The sequence below is a fragment of the Nicotiana sylvestris genome, chromosome 1 (genome assembly GCF_000393655.2).
Source record: "Nicotiana sylvestris chromosome 1, ASM39365v2, whole genome shotgun sequence".
NCBI classification, from domain to species: Eukaryota; Viridiplantae; Streptophyta; class Magnoliopsida; order Solanales; family Solanaceae; genus Nicotiana; species Nicotiana sylvestris.
The window spans coordinates 174,431,499-174,452,975 of NC_091057.1; the positions used below are offsets into that span (position 1 = coordinate 174,431,499).

Genomic DNA, 21,477 nt, shown 5'->3' on the forward strand with positions numbered 1-21,477 from the left:
CTTCATAATATTGTCAGCTGCACTTTTTCGATTGAATCGTTTGTCTGGAACCAGGTTCCTCTTTGCTGCTTTGTCAGGATTTTGTTTGTATTGCTCCTGTTTCACGAGTGGACAGTCTTTGATGAAATGCCCTGGTTTTTCGCACCTGTGACAGAGATCGTTGTTCCTTGCCTTACTTGAATTGCCCCTCTTTGGTATACCACCATTTCTTCGAACCATCTTTTGAAATCTTTTAGTAAGATAGGCCATATCACTATCTTCTTCACTTGAGTCACTGCTTTCAACCTTGAGTACCAGGTTCTTTTCCTTCTTTGGCTCTCTCCTTTCACTATCTTTCTTTCTTTTCATCTCGTATGTCTTCAGATTACCAATCAGCTCATCCATGGTTAGAGTTTGTAGATCTTTAGCTTCAGTAATGGCATTTACCTTACTTTCCCAAGAGCCAGGTAGAACACTGAGGATTTTCCTTACAAGCTTGTTTCTAGGAATAACATCTCCAAGTGAATCAAGCTCATTTATGATGGATGCGAATCTGGTGTGCATATCATGTATAGACTCATCATCCTTCATCCTAAAGAGCTCATACTCTGTGGTGAGCATGTCAATCTTGGACTAATTAACCTGAGTAGTTCCTTCGTGTGCGGTTTGCAAAGCTTCCCATATTTCTTTGACAGTATCACAAGCTGAGACTCTGTTGTACTCATCGGGTCTTATCCCACATACCAAGATTTTCTTAGCGCGATAGTTCTTTTCTTTGACTTTTCTATCAGTATCACTGTACTCTTTTATGTCTTTTAGCACCATTGGTCCAGTTTCTTCAAGCTTTTTCATAGGAACATGTGGACCATCACAGATAATGTCCCATAATTCTGAATCTTCGGCCATTATAAAATCATGCATGTGAGTCTTCCACCAGCCATAGTACTGACAATTGAATATAGGAGGTCTGTAGGTTGATTGTCCTTCCTCAAAGTTGGGTGGAGCGGCCATTGAGATCCTTTCTAGGTGTTAACCTTTTAGAAAGAACCTGCTCTGATGCCAATTGTTAGCTTATATGAGTCCACCAAACTGTAGAGTACCTGATCCTTTATGAGTTTCTACTGAGAATACCTATGAAGCAGTGAGTAAAAGAGACAATGGATTTTTACGTGGAAAAATCCCACACAAGGGGACAAAAACCACGACCTACACTTGTAGGCTTTCAACTTCACTAACCTGTAATCTTGCTATTACAAGCAACTTTGTAATAACTCTATTACAAAGGATTCAACTCAACTAACTTGTGGTACTCTCACCACAAGCCACTATGTGACTCTCTAGTTACAAAGACTTTAAAATTATGACTAATCCTAGTCACAATATAAACTCAGAAAGTTTACGGATTTTAGGTTTCCTAAAACATAGCTTCTAAGAAAGAAAGATAGGAGTTACAATGAAGAATAAATAACAAGATTACAACTCAACTACGGATACACATAGACTCATTGTGAAACTGATCCATTAGTGGAGTTGTCTTCTTGTTCTTGACACACCATTGACTTCAATGCCGGATGAATACTTTGGATGCTTGAGGGAATGTCACTAAATGCACAAGTGAGTATATGTGCCTTGCACCAGGTTTGACTGCTGCACTGTCTACTGCACTGTTGCGTGTACAGTTGCGGACAGTCACTTTCTGCAGTTGCGTTCCAGCTGTGTAATTGACTTGTACTTCTGTTAGAGAACCCTTAGGGACTAGGTCCCTGCTGTGTTCTGTGTTCTTCCTTGTGGTTGTTCACTTACTTGCTGGAGATCAGACTGAACATTGTTCATTTAAAATGTGCACTAGGTGGGTCAGGTTCTTTATCTGGTTCTTGACAATAAATTTGTTAGATCATCAAAATATAAGAAGCATAAGGCAAGGACATTGAAAGCCCATCAGTGACACTTTTCGTCATTACGTAACGACAAAAATAACGATACGATATAGCAAAATTTAAATAACAATCAAAATAAATATTTTATTTAAAAATAACAATATGATACAATACAATAAGTAACAACCATTCAAACAAACGGTAAAAGCTTACTCACATTCGATATTAATTATATTAATTTACCATAGTTAAGTCATAATTTAAGGTGAGAACATATATTATTAACAATGGTTTAGCAATAATGATCAAGTCATGTGTCATGTATTTATTAAATTGATGTAAAAATCACCAATACACTTTTTAGCTGTTATACCTTGGTGCCCCCTAGAATACGTAACGAGCTGTAAGGTAGAGAGACTAGCTAGGAGTAGTAGGAAAGGAACAAAATCAAATGCTTTTAGAAAACAATACCATAGATTAGTGTAATTTAGACCAAACAATTCAAGAAAAAAAAATTCTTTTATTCGTTGGGATCTTCAAATATAGCATTCTTAACAACTTTTTATTAATTGGTTGGTAGGTGCATTCGCATACAGACAAACACATTAACGACCCCAGGAGACAAATTGCTGGTCTCAGAACAATTGTATGTAAACTGTTTGACGGCGAAAATATATTAAAGTATAAATTTGATTAAATAATTGAGTGTTTGAAAATTCGTAAATATAAAATAAATATTATCAGCGGAATATGGTCTTAACAATTTGAAATTCTCATACAAAGAGTTTACTATAAATTGGACGAAAGAATCAACTTTTATTTAAAACATTTAACTATTGTAATTGATTCGTTCATTATCACGTATCAGTACATCTTCACTTATTACGTATACAACAACAATAACTGTAATTTTACTAGTGGGTTTGACGAGGGTAGAGCGTACACAATCTTACCCTACCTTGTACAAATAAAAAGATTATTTCCGATAAACCCTCAGCTCCAAGCAAGCATACATCTTAATTAACTTATTAGGTATAGCATATAATTTACTTCGCTTTTAGGAATCTAAAATTATTTACAGAGAGTTGCATGCATTATATGTCAATCTTTAACTTGACGGTGTAGTCACAGGTTAAATCTGCATACAATAAAAAAATTATGTATACGGAATTCATCGCCAATCTATAGCTAAATAGTTGTGGCTAACAGAATCTTTTGATAATTCGTATTACATAGTATTAGTATAAAATTTATTCGTCGCTAATTCTTATTTTTCTATTATAGTGAATTTGTGCATATTTTACTAGTATAATACTTGGAACGAGATGTAAAATTTGAATTCTTTTTTTTTTTTTGGGTCAAAAGGGATATTATATTAGTACTAGTTAAACAGGTGGGGTTACATTTGGGACGTTATTGGGGTACCTTATGGAACCCATTGTTGCAATGTTTTGCATGATTGTACTTAAGTTAGAACCCACAAAAGATCTAGTAAATTCAGTTCCTAGGATGTCTGCTCAAAATACATCATTGGCAAACATCGGAGGAACTGATAGAGACAAAGACTTGTTCAAAAAAAACTTTCTTTTGTTGCTTCCTTTGCTAGCGCATCAGCTACTCTGTTCTGCTCCCAGTAGATGTGCCTCACCACCACGCTGCCCATCCTTTTGATGATTGATCTGCATTCACAAATTAGTGGGTCAAAAATCAGATTTTCATTTAATAGCATATTTATTGTTTCTGTTGAATCAGTGTCTATTTCCAGCGGAACTAGGTTGTTTAGTTCTGCTAGTTGTAAACCCCGGATAAGGGCCTGAATTTCTGCCCTTATGATTGTTGTTTGAGGTATGTTGTCCATGTAGCTCAATATCCAGTCTCCAGTGTGGTTTCTGAATATCCCCCTGATCCTCATATTACTGGATTTCCCTTTGCTGCTCCATTAGTGTTCAGTTTAAATGAGCCTCTGGATGGGGGTACCCATCTTAGCATAATCTGATGTGTTACCATTGTTGAGTTGTTATTTGTAAGCACATGGTACTCTATTGCTTAAATGACACTTCGATCCCTAACCAGCTAGCAATCAAGCAAATGATAGAAGGCCCCTTAACCCAAAATGACCTCCAAGTCATGGTTGAATCAATTCATAATATGGGCATTTGGGATACTTCAACTTTGTCCATCACCATCCCCCCAGGTGTCCTGAACCTCCTCAATTCTGTGTTCATTCCCAGTATCACCACTAAGGAGGACAACCTAATATGGGACTTGACTGCCAATTGCCAGTTCTCCAATAGCTCTGCTTACTCCTTCATAAGCAGGAATATAACAGACCTCCCTCTTGGGAAAGAAGCACCCTTCAAATGGATCTGGAAGCTTCAAACCCCCAACAAAATCAAGCACTTTCTCTGGCTCCTAACCCATAGAAGACTCCCAACTAGGAGCTTTCTCCACTCTATTGGAATCAACTGTCCCCCTAAATGCCACTATTGTAGCAATGATCAGGAAGACATTGACCACATTTTCTTCCAATGTCCCAATGCTGCCCATTTCTGGAATGATATCTTATCAAAATCCTCAGGTTCTACCTCGTCCCAACCAGTCTTCAATAGCCACCTGTAGCAATCATCTTGGCAAACTCTCAGAGCTGTGAAGTACAGCAATTGCCTTTGTTGGGACAACCTTATTCCCTTTGCTTTTGGCACATTTGGTTGACAAGAAACAACAATATTTTTAATTCTCTCTATAGTCTAAACTTAGTATACTTCCCAAAATATCATATCGAGCTAGCTAGATAGGACCAGTATGAATATGTTGCGAATCAAACGCGAATTGCCACACCTAATTCAATTGTCGTTTTGCGCCTTATCTTCTCGAAATGGAAGGAATAATACGTTAATTAAGATCATTATGAAAATGAGATTGTCTCACCCTTTTTGATTTCGGTGGCCGCAATAAAGGGAATAACTTTTGCCAACTGGCCAAGCCACTCACTTTCAAACCATCTGGACCACTGCTTTAATTTCTCAATAATAATAATAAAATTTGGATATTACTTCGTTCCCTTGTTGAATCTCATACGAATATGTGAATATGAACAAATACACTAACATGAAACTAGCAACTCGACACCAATATAATTTTGACACAAAGATAGGGAGATAAAATAACAAATGGATACTATGATACAAACAAATATTAACTTTTGTGCTTTAAGTAAATCTCATGAAGTGACATTTAAGTTACTTACAGAAAATTAAATTACTTCCATGGATAATCCTACATAAACAAAAAAGCCAACTCATCAATGCGTATTCCTTTTGGAAATGGAGCAATAAAACCCAACTCATGAGCCATGACTAACGCAACTTATACTACTTTTCAAAGTTGTGTTGCGGATGTAGTTAAAATTCCAGGACAGCTCCAATGTGGTGTACAACAAGTAGTGGAATGTTTAGGTCGTTTGGCAGTTTGAGTGGAAAAGGTTGCTTGGCTATACTGTTTGTACCTTTTTTTCATACTTTGCTTTAATTTTCAGTGAATACAGTTTCTGAAAATTTGCCTAGGAGCACTTTCTAGAAAACGTTTTAGGAAAATCGAGAAATCTTCAAGAAAATAACAGTCAATTACACTCAACTATCCTGCAAAAATTCTTCAAAATATTTTCTCAAAAATTATCCGAGAAACACGAGAAAACTCCAATTGCGGTGAGTCAATTTTCTAGGTTCATGATCATGATGGTCAGTGCATAAGGTCAATTAATTACGCATGTTTTAGAACTGACACATTTACATCTGAAAGAAAACATAATTTGTGAGAAGATGAATCGCATAACAAGACTTCGTTTAGCACTTTCATCACGCCATGGGCTGTTGGCGTACGAGACTTATAGAGTTATAGTCCTGTTCTAAACCACACTTAGTGATTACAAGTAGTAATAACGTATATAAAGAATGGAAAAAACACTATATATCAGGATATCAGATCTAAGTATAAATACTTGTTTATTCTAATGCGAGTATAAATGAATTACAGTGTAATAACACAATTAGCACAGACTTTGGCGCTGCCTAATCAAGAGATATTTGTAAGAGTGCACATTTATGTGATATAAAAAAATGTTATTTTCTGTAGTTAGCAAGTTAAAGAAGCGACAGGACATTTCACTTTGACTAATCTCTTCAAATAAGTAAGTTTCTTGGCAAGCATCAAACATACATGTCTGTTATGGCGTCCCTAGGAGAATGCAAGTAGTTTCCTTGTTATGGATCTCAGTAGTCATCACTTTGTACTAGAACTTCTCTTGACCGTAAGATCAAAACGAAACAAAAAAAACCCATAGAATAAATTATTCAAGTCCGTTCCTGTTCTACTCATTTTATGGAAAACTACCATTCAAACAACAAAAAGTCAAAGTAATCAAAAAGGAGATCACGACTTTTCTTTGGTTCTACAAGAAGAAGTCACAAGTATAGCGCCTCGACAATATGGGCAATCCCCACAACTCCGTACCCAGGGTTCCAAGCAGCAAGGGTGAAACCTATGCCCACATGGTAAATATATTAACTTGTCTCCTTCAAGGAAAGCATCTAGACATATGCTACATTCAAGTACCGCCGTGGCATGTGTTTCTTCATCTCCCTTGTCTGAGTTGCTGAAAACCCCAATATGCAGTAACTCCACGGCTTCTTGACTCAAACCAGGGGGTCTCTTGTTTTTTTCTCTCCACAGAGAATCCGTGCCGGGGGCTGTGCCAGCAAGCCACTGCCTAGAAATATCTGTTTCCCAATCACCAGCATCGGCAAGTCTGAAATCATCCTCAAATGTGACGTTGTTGCGATGGGTGCTTGTTGGGCCCCTGTTACTTCGCCTAGCAGAAGCCAATATCAACATTCAATCAACTAGACCATATGCAATACCTTTAAAGTTCCACTTAAACTGACAGTGAACATTACGATATTTTAAAGAAGCAGTGAACTAAAAGTTTCCTTGGTTCAACATAGAAGTTCTATATGATACATAGGATGCAAGGACCAGGTTTAGCCAACATGGCACATCCTAAAACAGACAGGTTGACTGACCAACTTTGAATGATATCAAGTGCCAAAATGCTCATGCCAAACGGAAAGGAGGATATGCTTTCCACCTTAAATAAATTTTCCAAAACTTAACCCTTATCATGAGTACCACCAAAGCAACTTACGAACACTTGTGATAAATCATGCCAACAAGAAAACCAGTATGGAGTCAAAAGCCAAAACTGTAGATCGTAAGATCTGCCGGTGAATTCACATCCTAAAACATGTCCTTTAACCTTTACAAACAAGGAGAGACAGAGACTAGGAAGGGTCGGTAAAATCAGCTAAGACTTCTTAATAAGCACTAAGTCTGTTCACTACAGGAAACTTTCATCTCCAGTCTTTGTATTCTGACACTAGCTCATTTTCAATATCCTAATGACCCAAGAAAATTGATTTTAGGAATCAAATGAGAACCCAAGTGTCATCAAGACCCAAGCAAATCCATGCCTGCTTTATAATGAGTTTATCCACGTGAAAACTTACTCTTACCAATCTCGGCATTTGTATTCTAAAAAATGGTTGAATTCTGAACATGCAGCATTAACTGCAATGGTTTAGCCCAGAAAAGCACATACTAGTGGGTATCATGGATTCTTACTTATCTAAAAACAAAGCTATCAGGCTTCATGGATTCAAAGCACCAACCTGTTTCCAGATATGGATACACCTCTCAACCTTTGCAGAAGCCTTTCCCTTGCAAGTAGTACAGCACCAGGGAGTCGCTCACTACCAGAGGTTCTCATCCCATCTCGTATCCTGTTACCATTTTCTGCATGAGTGATGTTTTCTGAAGCAGCCTGGCTACTCCCAGAGTCGAGCCAAATAGATTCACGCTCCTAAATTGTGAAAGACCATATTAATTAGCACCAATGTTTTAGGTCACCTTCAAGAATCAAAACCTATTAGTAAAACGAGGTGAAAAATATAGAAAGCTCACATCTAACCACATTTTTGCACCTCTAATCAGCAAGTACATTAAATTTAACATAAAGCACTAAAAATACCCGGTATCGCAAAACGCATAAAAGAGCAATGTAGTCAGGCACTAAAATCGTAACAACACGATGAATGAGCTAAAATAATCAATACATATAATACCATTTACCAAACGTATATAAAAGTGGATGAATGAATCATTGAAGAGGGCAACTTAAAGATGTTGCACATACGTAGACAAGTACCAAAAGCCAGCAATATTACAGGCATCACGGAACAAGCATCTTATAATCAGGCTAATCCAGTGTAAAATGGTGAATAATTACACTAAGCAACAGCTATTATTTCAGAATTTCAGCTAAGCAATACCCAGGCTTACACCTATATAAGCTGTCATATCAAATCTGCTGTACTCATCTGACGGGGGATTTATATCACTGCCACGCCAAATCGCACTAATACCTTACAAGATGTTGCCATAAATTGCTGAGATTGATTGGAAAGAAAGCAAATGCCTCTTGTGAGAAGTAAATAGCAAAAGATGGAAGCAAGTAATCCATATAAGAGTTAGTTGGGATTAAAGCCTAGTTGTTACATTTACATCATATGCTATGTTTGCCAGGATTCATCAATGATAAGGCACGTATGATGCCAATTAAAAGTATATATTTTATTGCAATACAATCTTCAGCAGTCCTTCAGTCAAAGTAACTGCTTAGCCCCATCAGAAAATATCATATTACATGAGAAGGCGGTGACGCATTATATATTATCTACATTCAGTGCCGTTGAGGCGTATCTGGTTCATTTCCCCTTACCTTACTCTAACTAACCCAGGAAAGAAGTTAGAGTTAAAAACCGATAATAGGTAAAGGAAAAAGGAAAGGATCGCTGAAACAACATCTGGATTCAGCTATTTAGAAATTCTAATATTATTTAATATATGTATGTTGACCACTGTGACTCAAACTCTTGTCTTGCTGTACGCAATTTAGAAGCTCTGGTCGAATATACTATGCCAGCGCAACACAATAGATAAAGCAGCACCTAAATTTTTTATATTATAATTATACATATAATAAAAAAATCCAAACTCTTACAGAAGGAGCGAAACGTCTAGGGCGGTGAGGAGAGCGGTGCAGAGGTTCACAATCGCTCGCATCGAGGCGATCACGCCGGATATTATTGCCGCCTTGCTGGTGGTTGTGATGATGACGGCGGCGATTGTGAATGCTGTGGTGGTGAGAAATTCGACCCGGCAATGAATCGGACCCTAATTCGGGATCGGTTCGGCCGTAACGAGACCTCCTAGTGAAGAATAGCTCTGAAGCACTCGTCATGCAATTCGAAACACGCTTTGTTCTACACCTGCAATAAATGCTCTGAGAGAATGGTATTCTTACATAATTTTCGCAAAAAATCAGTATTTATAGAGAGCAATAGCAGATAGAATGGGAAATTTCGAAGAGAAGAAAAATCACATACCTTGGGAAGAAATGGGGAGGAAGAAGACAGAGAAAGTGATTGAAGAAATTGGACTGTAGTTCCTAGTAGCTCTACATAAGGACACACCTTTTTCGTGATGGGCAGTTACTAAATTCATAAGGATTATACTTTGGAAAAATAAATGGGCTTGGACTTGTTTAAGAGCATTGACAGGTTAAAATAGCATGGTATAGCCATTTTTCGGATTAATCATTCAAAAATAGCCAGCATTTACTAAGTTAGTGAAAAATAGTCACTATTTTGCTGCAACAAAGATCGGTCCAGCATAATCTACTGGAGTTCGGTGCACCTGTGTATGAACTTCCAGGACCGGTATACTTTGTTGGCTCCAGTACAATATACTGGAGACTGGAGCACCGGTGCTCCAAAATCCAGTATATTATGCTGGACCGGTATATTATACTGGAGTATTTTTTCGGATTTTAAACAGTGTTTTCGTTTAGATTTATCTTTACATGAAAAGTGGCTAAATTTCGATTACCTTTGAAACTATGGCTATTTTTGAATGATCACTAGTAAATCTGACTATTTTTGAATTTCTCCCCATTGACAACCACCATAAATGTCGAGTTATCGGTTTCTTTTCCGTAAAAATATCACGGGCTAGCCAGTTTTTGAACTGACAATTAAAAAAAACTCCCTCCGTTCCAATTTATGTGAACTTGTTTGACTGGGCACTAAGTTTAAGAAAAAATGAAGACTTTTAGAATTAGTGGTCCTAAACAAGTCAAAATAGGCCCAGAGTATCTGTGTGGTTATAAAGGCTTCTCACTAAGAGTAGAATTGTAAGTTTAAGCTAAATTGTTTTCAAATTTAGAAATGGGTCATTCTTTTTAGAACGGACCAAAAAAGAAATAGGTTCATACAAACTGGAATGGAGGGAGTAGCTAATATTTGTAAAATTATTGAAAAATAGTCACTATTTTGCTTAAACACAGAAAGTTCCAATATAATATGCTGGATTATGAAGCTCCTTCGTATAAACGTTCAGCATATTATGTTGGAATTCTAGCACACGGAAAGTTCCAGCATAATATGCTGGATTATGGAGCTCGTGTGTATAAATAAACTTCCATCATATTATGTTGGAACTCCAGCCCATTATGAAATTCCAGCATATTATGCTGGAAGCTCATATGTAAAAAAAAAAAAAAAATCGAACTCCAGCATATTATGCTGGAATATTTCCGTATTTTAAGGGTATTTTTGTTCAAATTTTATCATTACATGAAAACGTGACTAAATTTAGATTATTTTTAAAACTATGGCTATTTTTCAATTGTAAATCTGACTATTTCTTATTTTTCCCCTTCTTTTTCTTCTTCAGCCTACTTTTTTTCCTTTCAATTTTCTTTTAACAAAATAAATTTATAGGTACATATGATAGTATTAATAAAGTGAAAAGCATGGAACATTTGGTCATGGATTCATATTATATACCCCGGTAATATAAATTGTACTCTAACTACCTTATAAGAACCCGATTATGTAAATAATTTCATACTGTCACGTTATAGAATTTACAAATTCATTATTAAATCCAAAAACCTCCTAAATATAACAAGCTAGTGGAACAAATGGAGACCGGAAGTAGTAGGCAGCTTAATTAAATGAACATGTATGGGGGTAATAAAGCAGAAATGCCAAAATAACAGAAAATGGAACAATTTGGCACTTGCTTATATATGCAGTTCGAGTCTCGCAAGTATGTCAAGCTAGTTAGCTGCAAACTTGTCGTGTGATCCAAAATTGACTGTTCAAATCAACATTTTATAAGACTAGGGTTTATCTCTATATTGCATAGATTAACAAATTAGATGGAACAATTGTGTAACAATATTTTAAAATCACCCGTACCCAAGGGTTGACATCCGGGATTTTGAAGCAATTAGAACTGAAATCATGCTATTGGGTACATAATCGGATGATATTCAGTTGTAGTTTGAGTTTTAAATCTCTTTTTAAGTCACAGATGGAGGCGTCATATGATTATTTTGCCACAAAAATAAAATAAAAATACTGGGGCGATTTGGTTTATTATAAAAAATTCAGGATTTAGATGGAAATTGGAATCCACCAGATTATGACATGTGGGGCGATTTGGTTTATTATGACACGTGTTACAATCTGGTGATAAATATTATATTAGTGAGGTTAATATATGGGATAAGGAATTCTATAAAATATATGGCATATGTGTGAGGGCAGGACTTAGTCCATCTTTAAATGACGGGCGAATGTATATAATTCTTTTATAGTTTAGTGGCATATCTGGTCCTTCTCCGTAGATAAAATAATACGTAGTGATAAATTTTTTAGCCAAAAAACATTTAGGTAGAAGAAATTTGCTCCTAATGTTGGCAATCGTAATGATTAATTGTCAACGATGGAACATCATTAGGCATTATTATTGAAGAGACACCATTATGTCAATGACGAGATATCATGATCAAATCCATTGTAGTTTTTCACCTTTAATTTTGGCTGAATACATATGAAGAGATACTTAAAGTTGATACCAAATTTTACTTAGACACCTCAACCCGGGCTTGTTCCTATTGATCACTGGAACTCCATATAAAATATGTCTATTAAACACAAATTTGATAATTCCAAACCAACACTAATACGTGAATCTCACTCTCTTTTAAAATAGAGACCAAACCAATAAAAAAAATTACATGTCAGCAAAATTAAAATAGGCAATATTAAAAATAATCTGACCCAAAATAGAAAGAGAAAACAGAGCTGATGGCCGAGAATACTATCACCGGCAGAATCAGCTATTAACCAACTTTAGCTTCAACACATCTAAAATGAAAGCTTTTATGCATTCAAATCTTGATGAATGACATCCCATGGCAGGTTATCATTAACTTGTCTGTTAATCCTTCATTTGCTTCGATTCCTCTTCCAAAAAAAAAAAGCCTTTTACCTAGATTAAAATGTGGTTGTGGTAGTGGGCGCCTAGATCTGATAAAGGGGAGGAAATAGCAATGATAATGGTCAGGTTTGATAAAGAAAAAGGCAGTGATGGTAGTTATCCGACTTGAAGAAGGAGAAGGTGGTGGTGGTGATGATGTGGTAGCAATGCCGAATCTGAAGACGAAAAAGATAGTTGCGATGTTGGTGGTCAGATTTGAAGGAGAAGGAGGTGATGATGATGGTGGCAATGGTCGAATCTAAAGGAGCAAGAAGAGTCGGTGATTAAGGTGGTCGCCGGCCAGAACTGAAAAAAGAAAGTAAGTGGTGGAGATGGCCAGAGAAGAAGAAATAAGTTTGAAAATTGTTTAGAAAAAGGTAACTGCCGGAGATTACTTTTCCGTCCAAAAACTATGCATTTGCCGGTGAACAATATACAAGATTAGCTTTTCACGCGCCTATATCGGGTGAAATTCACTTTATGTGCCAACTCAACAAAAAGTGTTTAATTGGAACAAAGTTCATCTAATGTACGTGCTTATGAGGAACACCTCTAAGTTTAAGTGCCTAAATGAAAAATCGTGCCAACTTTAAGTGTCTTAGTATGTAATCAGCCTTTAATTTTCCATGATTATGTTCTCAACTCATGTGGTACTCCATGAATTCGCTAGTCCATGCGAGGGTACAGTAAACATAACATGAAGGCAAAATACATAAGTAGCCATCGGACCTATACCTAAAATTTATGTTATACACTTTTTGACGACGAATAACATATTACACACGCAACCTTTTAAAATTGTGTCTAGTACATACTACTTTTTTATTGACCAATTTTTCAGAATATGTGTAATGTCATGCACCAATAACATTGTGACACGTGCTAATAATTTTTTTTTAAAAAAAACTTAAATTTCTCTTGACCAGCTTCTCTTTCCTCATGTCTTTCTCTTTCACAAGAAAATCAGAGGCACCACCATACTTCCATTCTTCTTTTTCTTTGAAGACCCACTTTCTTCATCATCTTTGTTCTTCTTTACCACTATTTCTTCTTACTCAAAAGCTTTATCACCATTTTTTGTTTTCTAGGTTTTGTTTGTTTTGTTTGCTATGGAAACACCATTTTTACCGATGGGTGTTGCCACTGTAATAGTGGTCGGAAAATGGAGGTCACCACAGTTTGCATTTTTTAACCAAACGAGACCATATCTGAACTAAGAACCACCAACTTGCCGGAAAGATCTCAAAGCTCTACCCAGCCGGAGAAGATTGACCTTGTCGGCCATGATGTAACAGTGAAAGTAACAATCTGGAGGTCTCTGCGTTGCTTGAGGTCGTCGCCGGCGTTACGAGTTATGGCCGAGATCTACTTAAAGGAGGTGAAAGGGGGAGAAGATGACCAATGGGAGGCGTGGCAGAGAAAAGGGAGATGTGGTTGTCGCCGAATTCCCAGGACGGCAAGGGCTCCAAATGGGGAAGAAGGGCCTGGGCATTTTCTCTTATCTTCTAACTAATAATTTAAGAAAGTTAAGGAGAAAAAAAAGATTTAGACATGTGTGCTTATATAAGGATTTGGACAGATAATGTATAGGTTTCACGCGCTCAGGTTTTTTATTAAACACACGCGTGCCATGTGGCATAAGCAGTGTGTAGTAAACACAATTTTGAAAGATTGCGTGTGTAATATGATATTCGTCCTCAGAAAGTGTGTAATAAGGATTTGGAGTATAAGTTAGGTGGTTACTTATATATTTTGCCTAACATGAAAGCATGTCTCAGAATGGGAATATATAAAAATTCAATTCTCTTTGATAATTAAGTAAAGTAGAAGCATTTTTTTAAAGTTATTGCAAAATACATAACATAAATGATTTAAATCGGGAGTAGGAAATAGGAAAAATAACGTTGTAGAAATTCATATACTATATACCATTGGCGGATCCGGGATTTTTGGTTCGTGTGGGTGCTTAACATTTTTTATATAAAATATTATCAATCATATTATATTGTATAAGTATACAAGTATTGAATATGACGTTAAAAATCTAATAAGAAAACTCATAATTTTAATATTATGGACGCCGCAAAATATAGGTATTACCGCAAAATAAGGCAACAAACGAGAAAAAAGATAGGCGTGTATTACCGCTCTAAAGGACCACTTCGTCTTCAAACGAACTTTGGAGTCCATTTTTTAGTAGATTTTCTGTTTCTTTATTTATAACAACAACAACCAAAAAATCCAGTGTAATTTCACAAATAGAGAACTCTCAATTTTTCTTTCTTTATTATAGTAAATTAAATAAAGTAGAATTTTTTTAAAAAAAAAAGAGTTAAAACAAAATTCAACAGAAAAAAATGAAAAAATAAGTAGTATTAGATCAAGATAGTGGCTAGTGAAATGGGGCAAAAGAAAGAAGTTTGACAATATACAAGGAAAATGCCTATTAAAAAGGACCTGTTAGAAGTGAAAATCTAACTCTCACTACCCACTTTCATAGCCCTCTAGGGTCTTAGCACCTTCTCTTGACCAAAGCACCCATCAAATGTTTTGTTACATGGGTGCTCGCTGATTTGTTATATTCATTTCGTTAAATTTTTAATATATTTACATACAATCTTTGTCAAAATCAATGGGTGCTTAAGCCCCAAATTCAATATGTAGATCCACCACTGCCGTATCCCGTATTAGAATATATAATATAATGCTCCGGTAGTCCGCTGCAATGTAGTATGGGAATGTAATAATCTGTATTTGTAAAATAGTTCTGGAGAATATAAAATAACGTATAAACAGAAATGAAAAACAGAAAAAAAATTTTAATCCGAGCTCACTGAATTCACAGTGTTTCCTTAAGGAATTTAATCCCCTCCTAGTATCCAAGGTTATAGATTATTTCCTCCCAGGATAGAACGAATTACACACTGGTGTAGTGGTACTTCAAACTCTAGTGTTTCAGCGAACATAAAGTTCGATAGCAAATTACACTTACTGTTGTTTTGTTTGATGTTAAAAGTATGCAGAAGAAGGAGGAGAAACTCAGAAAACCGTATGGAAATTCTGAGCAGAATAGACTTGTATTTATAACCAAAGTTGGGTTGAAATCTGAAGAGGTGCAACTCTTCAGAATGATTGTTTATGCAAAACGACCACAACATAAATGCCATAACATAAATGGCTATTTACTCAACAATAAACAGGGAAAATAAAGAGGGAAAATTGAAGAGAGTAGTTTAAGTTTTAGTTACACAACTATAAAACGGATTGAATTTAATGTTAATATTTATTTTAATATTAATATTCTGTTATTAAAACGAAAATTTAATAATATTTATGTTAAATATTTTACTATTAACAAATAAATTTGTTCCAAAAAATTAATCAATCAATCGATCATTTGACCAAATCCAAATCCAAATCAAAATCCGAATCTGAATCCGAATTCGAAGCCAAAGCCGAGCTGAGTGAGCGAGCGACGACGGCGTGAGGCTTGCCTTCTTCTCAACTCTTTAAGAGCTAGAAGAAGAGCAATTGCTTATATACCCATAAAAAACCTCTTCCTCTTCCAATATTGGACAATGTCCATTTGCCAAGGGGGGAAACTTAAAATTTCATTTCCCTCCATTTCCCATTCATCCTATTTTAAGCCTCATTATTCTTAAAATCCCCAACATTCCCCCACATGAATGAGGAGTGGCTATATTAGAGAAATATACATGGAAAAATTATGTGATTCGCAAGCAAGGATTAATTGCATCTAGATAAGTAGGTTTCCCTTTGAACTTTCCGTAGTGAACTTATGTCGGATATACTCGGTCAATCGGTAGATTTGATATCTTTGAACCGTCGAACTTTGGTGTATACCTAGACAACCGTAAGTCACACAACTAACCCTTAACCGTCTTTGGTTCTTATTATTGTGTTCGTTTCAGCCGTGAATACTGTCTGGTTTCATAAGTGCATAGAGAACTGGCCTTACAAAGTTCTCTTTGAAGCGACTAACACTTCACACTTACATAGGTGATTCCTAAACGTGTCATCCCGTAGATACACTATTTGATATACCCCATATCAAATTTAGAAATCATTAAAAAGCCTTAATATTTTATCATTGGTACTTGAACATTGTCTCATCACGAGAATGGACCAAAGGTTTAGTTGACAATGTTGAACCGTCATTAATGACTTTGTTTGATCTCCTTGAACCTAGATCTTGAGATCTCCAGTCTTCTAGGTAGAGTTACCGCCACTATGACTTGTTCTCGGCCATAATCCCATTCCCCTTGATGATTTCTTAACTACATCTCTAGTTAGGCCTTTTGTAAGTGGATCTGACACATTATCACTTGACTTTACATAGTCAATCGTGATAATTCCTCCAGAGAGTAATTGCCTAACGGTTTTATGTCTTTATCGTATATGACGAGATTTACCGTTATACATAATGCTCCCAGCTCTTCCAATTGCCGCTTGAACTATCACAATGTATGCATATTTGTGCCAATGGTTTGGGCCAAAATGGAATGTCTTCCAAGAAATTTCGAAGCCATTTAGCTTCTTCACCGGCTTTATCTAAGCCTATGAACTCAGCCTCCATTGTAGAGTGGGCAATATAAGTTTGTTTGGACGACTTCCAAGATACCGCTCCTCCACCAATAGTGAATACATATCCACTTGTGGACTTCGAATCAGCTAAACCGTGATCCAATTTGCATCACAGTATCCCTCAACTACTGCACGATATTTACTATAGTGCAAAGCAAAGCCCTGGGTATGTTCTAAATATCCCAAAACTCGTTTCATTGCCATCCAATGAGATTGACCTGGATTGCTCGTGTATCGACTTAATTTACTTATAACACAAGCTATATCTGGTTGTGTACAATTCATGATGTACATTAAGCATCCCAACACACGAGCATAATCCAATTGTGATATGCTTTGGCCTTTGTTCTTTGCTAATGCAAGATTCACATCAATTGGAGTCTTTGCAACTTTAAACCCTAAGTGCTTGAACTTTTCAAGTACTGTCTTAATATAATGAGATTGTGACAATGTCAGACCTTGAGGAGTCCTATGGATCTTAATCCCCAGAATTAAATCAGCAACTTTCAAGTCTTTCATAGCAAACTTGCTAGTTAGCATACATTTAGTAGCATTTATGTTGGCAATGTCATTACTTATTATCAGCATATCAGCCACATATAAGAAAACAATGACTATGTGATTTGAATATTTTTAATGTACACACATTTATCACATTCATTTATCTCAAACCCATTTGACAACATTGTTTGGTCAAATTTCGCATGCCATTGTTTGGGTGCTTGTTTTAGTCCGTAAAGGGACTTAACAAGTCTACATACCTTATTTTCTTTACCTGGAACAACAAACCCTTCAGGTTGTCCATGTAGATTTCTTCCTTCAACTCTCAATTTAAGAAGGCCGTCTTAACATCCATTTGATGAATTTCAAGACCATAAACTGCAGCTAACACTATTAACGTTCATAAGGACATAATTCTTGTAACTGGAGAGTATGTATCGAAATAGTCAAGACCTTCTAGTTGTCTATACCCTTTGACCACAAGTCTTGCCTTAAAATTTGTTAATAGTGCCATCATTTATTATTTTTCTTTTAAAGATCCATTCAGAACCCAACGGTTTATTTCTAGGAGGAAGATCAACCAACTCTCATGTATGGTTGTTCAGTATGTATTCTATTTCACTATTGACTACCTCTTTCCAAAACAATGATTCCGAAGAAGACATGGCTTCTTTAAATGTTTGAGGCTCATTTTCCAATAAGAAAGTCACAAAATCTGGTCCAAATGAAGTAGATGTTCTTTGACGTTTACGATGTCCAAATACTTTCTTTTGTTTCTTTCCGAGGTCGTTTAGATCCTTCACCAATCGACTCACATTCCTTTTTATACCGATATATATTTTCAAAGAACTCAACATTATCTGATTCTATAACCGTATTATTATGAATGTCGGAATTTTCTGATTTATGAACCAGAAATCGATATGCTTTACTATTAGTCGCATATCCTATGAAAAAACAATCAACGGTTTTCGGTCCTATTTTTACCCTTTTGGGTTAGGAACTTGCACTTTTGCCAAATACCCCCACACTTTAAAATAATTCAAGTTGGGCTTCCTTCCTTTCCATTTTCATATGGAATGGATTGTGTTTTGCTATGGGGCACTCGATTTAATATTTGATTAGCCGTAAGAACGGCTTCCTCCCACAAGTTCTGTGGCAAACCAGAACTTATCAACAATGAGTTCATCATCTCCTTTAATGTACGACTCTTTCTTTCCGCAATCCCATTGGATTGGGGTGTGTAAGGGCCGTTGTTTGATGAATAATTCCATATTCTAAACATGTTTCTTCAAAAGGAGATTCATATTCACCACCCCTATCACTTCTTATCATTTTGATTTTCTTGTTAAGTTACATTTCAACTTCATTTTTGTATTGCTTGAATGCGTCTATTCATTCATCTTTACTATTAACTAAGTAAACATAGCAATATCGAGTACTATCGTCAATAAAAGTTCTGAAATAATTCTTTCACCGCGAGATGGTATTGACTTCATGTCACAAATATCTGTGTGAATTAAGTCTAAAGGATTTGAATTCCTTTCAACTGACTTATAAGGATGTTTAACATACTTAGATTCCACACATACTTGACATTTTGATTTATCGCATTCAAACTTAGGCAATACTTCCAAATTAATCATTTTCCGCAAGGTTTTATAATTGACATGACCCAAACGTATATGCCATAATTCATTTGACTCAAGTAAGTAAGACGAAGCTGAAATTTTATTATTATTTTCAACAACCATTACATTCAGCTTGAAAAGGCCCTCGGTGAGGTAACATTTTCCTACAAACATCTCGTTCTTATTTATTACAACCTTATCGGATACAAATACACATTTGAAATCATTCTTAACAAGAAGTCCAGCAAAGACTAAATTCTTCCTAATCTCGGGAACATGAAGGATGTTGTTCAAAGTCACCACTTTGCCTGAAGTCATTTTGAGAAATATCTTCCCACATCCTTCAATCTTGGCCTTTGCGGCATTTCCCATAGAAATCGTATCATCAAGTCCAATAGGAGCATAAGTAGCAAAAGCTTCTCTAACAGCACAAACATGGCGAGTAACTCCAGAATCAATCCACCACTCTTTAGGATTGCCCACCAAGTTGCATTCGGAAAGCATGACACACAAGTCATCAACATCGTCATGCTTTTCAACCATGTTTGCTTGACCCTTCTTCTTATCTTTCTTCGAAGCACGACACTCTGTAGATTTGTGTCCAGCTTTTCCACAGTTGTAGCAATTTCCACTGAACCGCGTCTTGCTTGGGTTGTATTTCGGTCCAGAAGCCTTCTTCCTCCTTTTGTTCTCTTCAACAATATTTTCTCCCATTATTGTTGAGTTTCCACGACCTCTCTTGTCAGCAACTTCATTGTCCTCTACGATTTTCAATCGAATAATGAGATCTTCAAAGGACATCTCCTTGCGTTTGTGTTTCAAATAATTTTTGAAGTCCTTCCACAACGGAGGCAACTTCTCAATCATCGCTGCTACTTGGAATGCTTCATTGATGACAAGACCTTCAATGAAAATTCTGTTAGTAAACATAATAAAATTAATACTACCAACACTAGTATTAATTCTACTTATATCTTCCGTAAGGAGATCGTGAATAATCACTTGCAATTCTTGGACTTGGGTAATAACAGACTTGCTATCTACCATTTTGTAGTCCAAAAATTTTGCAGCAACGAACTTCTTCAACCCGACATCTTCAGTTTTGTATTTCTTTTCAAGCGTAATCCACTGTTCTTTTGACGTTTCCACGCCACTGTAGACGTTATACAAAGCATCCTCCAGCTCGCTTAAAATATAATTCTTGCACAAAAAAATTGAATGCTTCCATGCCTCAATCACGAGAAAGCGTTCAGTCTCTAGAGTTTCATCGATAGCACATGAGCATCTTTCTTGATGAACTTCTAGAGACTTAGAGTAGTCAAGTAGAAGAACATCTTTTGTTGCCAGAGCTTGAAATCAATCCCGAAATTTTTTTGGGGTTTCTCCGCCGGTGCCAATGCTGCCGGTGTTGTTAGGCTCGTTGAGGCATTGGCAGTTACCATCGGAACAGCTTGGTTTCCGTTGTCATTCGTCATTTCTGTAAAAGAATGACACAAACGTTAAAATCACGTAGATTTTAATCTCTAATAGAGTACAAAACCACAAAGGTTTTACTCTCCAGAAATAGTGAGTGTAACACAAATACAGAAAATATGTTAAATTCCTTAAGCTTGTTCATAATCTATATTTGTAAAATAATTCTGGAGAATATAAAATAACGTATAAACAAAAATGAAAAACAGAAACAGAATTTTAATTCGAGCCTACTTAATTCACAGTGTTTTATTAAGGAATTTAATCCCCTCCTAGTATCCAAGGTTATGGATTATTTTCTCCTAGGATAGAACGAATTACACACTGATGTAGTGGTACTTCAAACTCCAGTGTTTCAGCAAACACAAAGTTCGATAGCAAATCACACTTACTGTTATTTTGTTTGATGTTAAAAGTATGTAGAAGGAGGAGAAACTCAATGTCACAACCCCAACCCCAGTCATGATGGCACCCAACACACTGCTAGGCAAGCCCGACCATTCAACAACATTATCCCAAATTCTTATTCAGATTATAGATAAATATCACAGAGAATTTACTAAGTCATTTTATTCAAGTGTATAATTAATAATAAAATATCCGAAAGTTCAATTAAAATACCACACCATAGCCCAATAGAATCCGGTGTCACGAATATGAGCCTCTAATACAGAATATCCACCTATTACAAGTCTATTTAGGAAAAATACGGAATAAAAGATAGAGATAGAGGGGAGAGATCAAGGTTGCGAACGCCATGCAGCTACCTCAATACTCCCGGATACTGCCAGCTCAGCTAAACAATTCCTCACTTAGCCTGTGGTGTACCTGGATCTGCACGCAAGGTGCAGGGAGTAATGTGAGTACTCCGACCCAGTGAGTAATAAACATAAATAAAGGCTGAGAATAAGAAATCATGGAAAAATACAAAGTAAACTATAACTGGCAGTTTAGAACAACAAATAGTG

At 36.2% G+C, this 21,477-nt stretch overlaps 2 protein-coding genes across 3 annotated transcripts; both read right to left on the reverse strand.

The window, feature by feature from the left end:
* Positions 1-612: 612 nt before the first annotated feature.
* On the reverse strand, positions 613-990 carry LOC138877105 (uncharacterized). Its single transcript, XM_070156642.1, has one exon. The coding sequence runs from the start codon at positions 988-990 to the stop codon at positions 613-615; it is 378 nt and encodes a 125-aa protein (XP_070012743.1).
* Positions 991-6,020: 5,030 nt separating this feature from the next.
* LOC104232099 (probable E3 ubiquitin-protein ligase RHY1A) lies at positions 6,021-9,453 on the reverse strand. 2 transcript variants are annotated; one of them, XM_009785200.2, is made up of 4 exons: positions 9,356-9,449; positions 8,971-9,238; positions 7,580-7,770; positions 6,021-6,723 (listed from the first exon to the last, which is right to left on the reverse strand). In XM_009785200.2, the coding sequence occupies exons 2-4, from the start codon at positions 9,208-9,210 to the stop codon at positions 6,285-6,287; spliced, it is 870 nt and encodes a 289-aa protein (XP_009783502.1). In that variant the 5' UTR covers positions 9,211-9,238; positions 9,356-9,449; the 3' UTR covers positions 6,021-6,284. The 2 variants fall into 2 exon arrangements, with proteins under 2 accessions (XP_009783502.1, XP_009783500.1); XM_009785198.2 differs by having other exon boundaries at positions 6,177-6,723; positions 8,971-9,252; positions 9,356-9,453.
* Positions 9,454-21,477: the final 12,024 nt, after the last annotated feature.

Excerpts from the sequence above, each read along its gene's own strand:
- LOC138877105 (XM_070156642.1), bottom strand. The coding sequence starts at position 990 with ATGGCCGCTCCACCCAACTTTGAGGAAGGACAATCAACCTACAGACCT.
- LOC104232099 (XM_009785200.2), bottom strand. The coding sequence starts at position 9,210 with ATGACGAGTGCTTCAGAGCTATTCTTCACTAGGAGGTCTCGTTACGGC. Across the intron at positions 7,771-8,970 it reads CTAGACGTTTCGCTCCTTCT|GAGCGTGAATCTATTTGGCT; the intron begins GTAAGAGTTTGG and ends TTCACAATTTAG. Across the intron at positions 6,724-7,579 it reads GTATCCATATCTGGAAACAG|GCGAAGTAACAGGGGCCCAA; the intron begins GTTGGTGCTTTG and ends GGCTTCTGCTAG.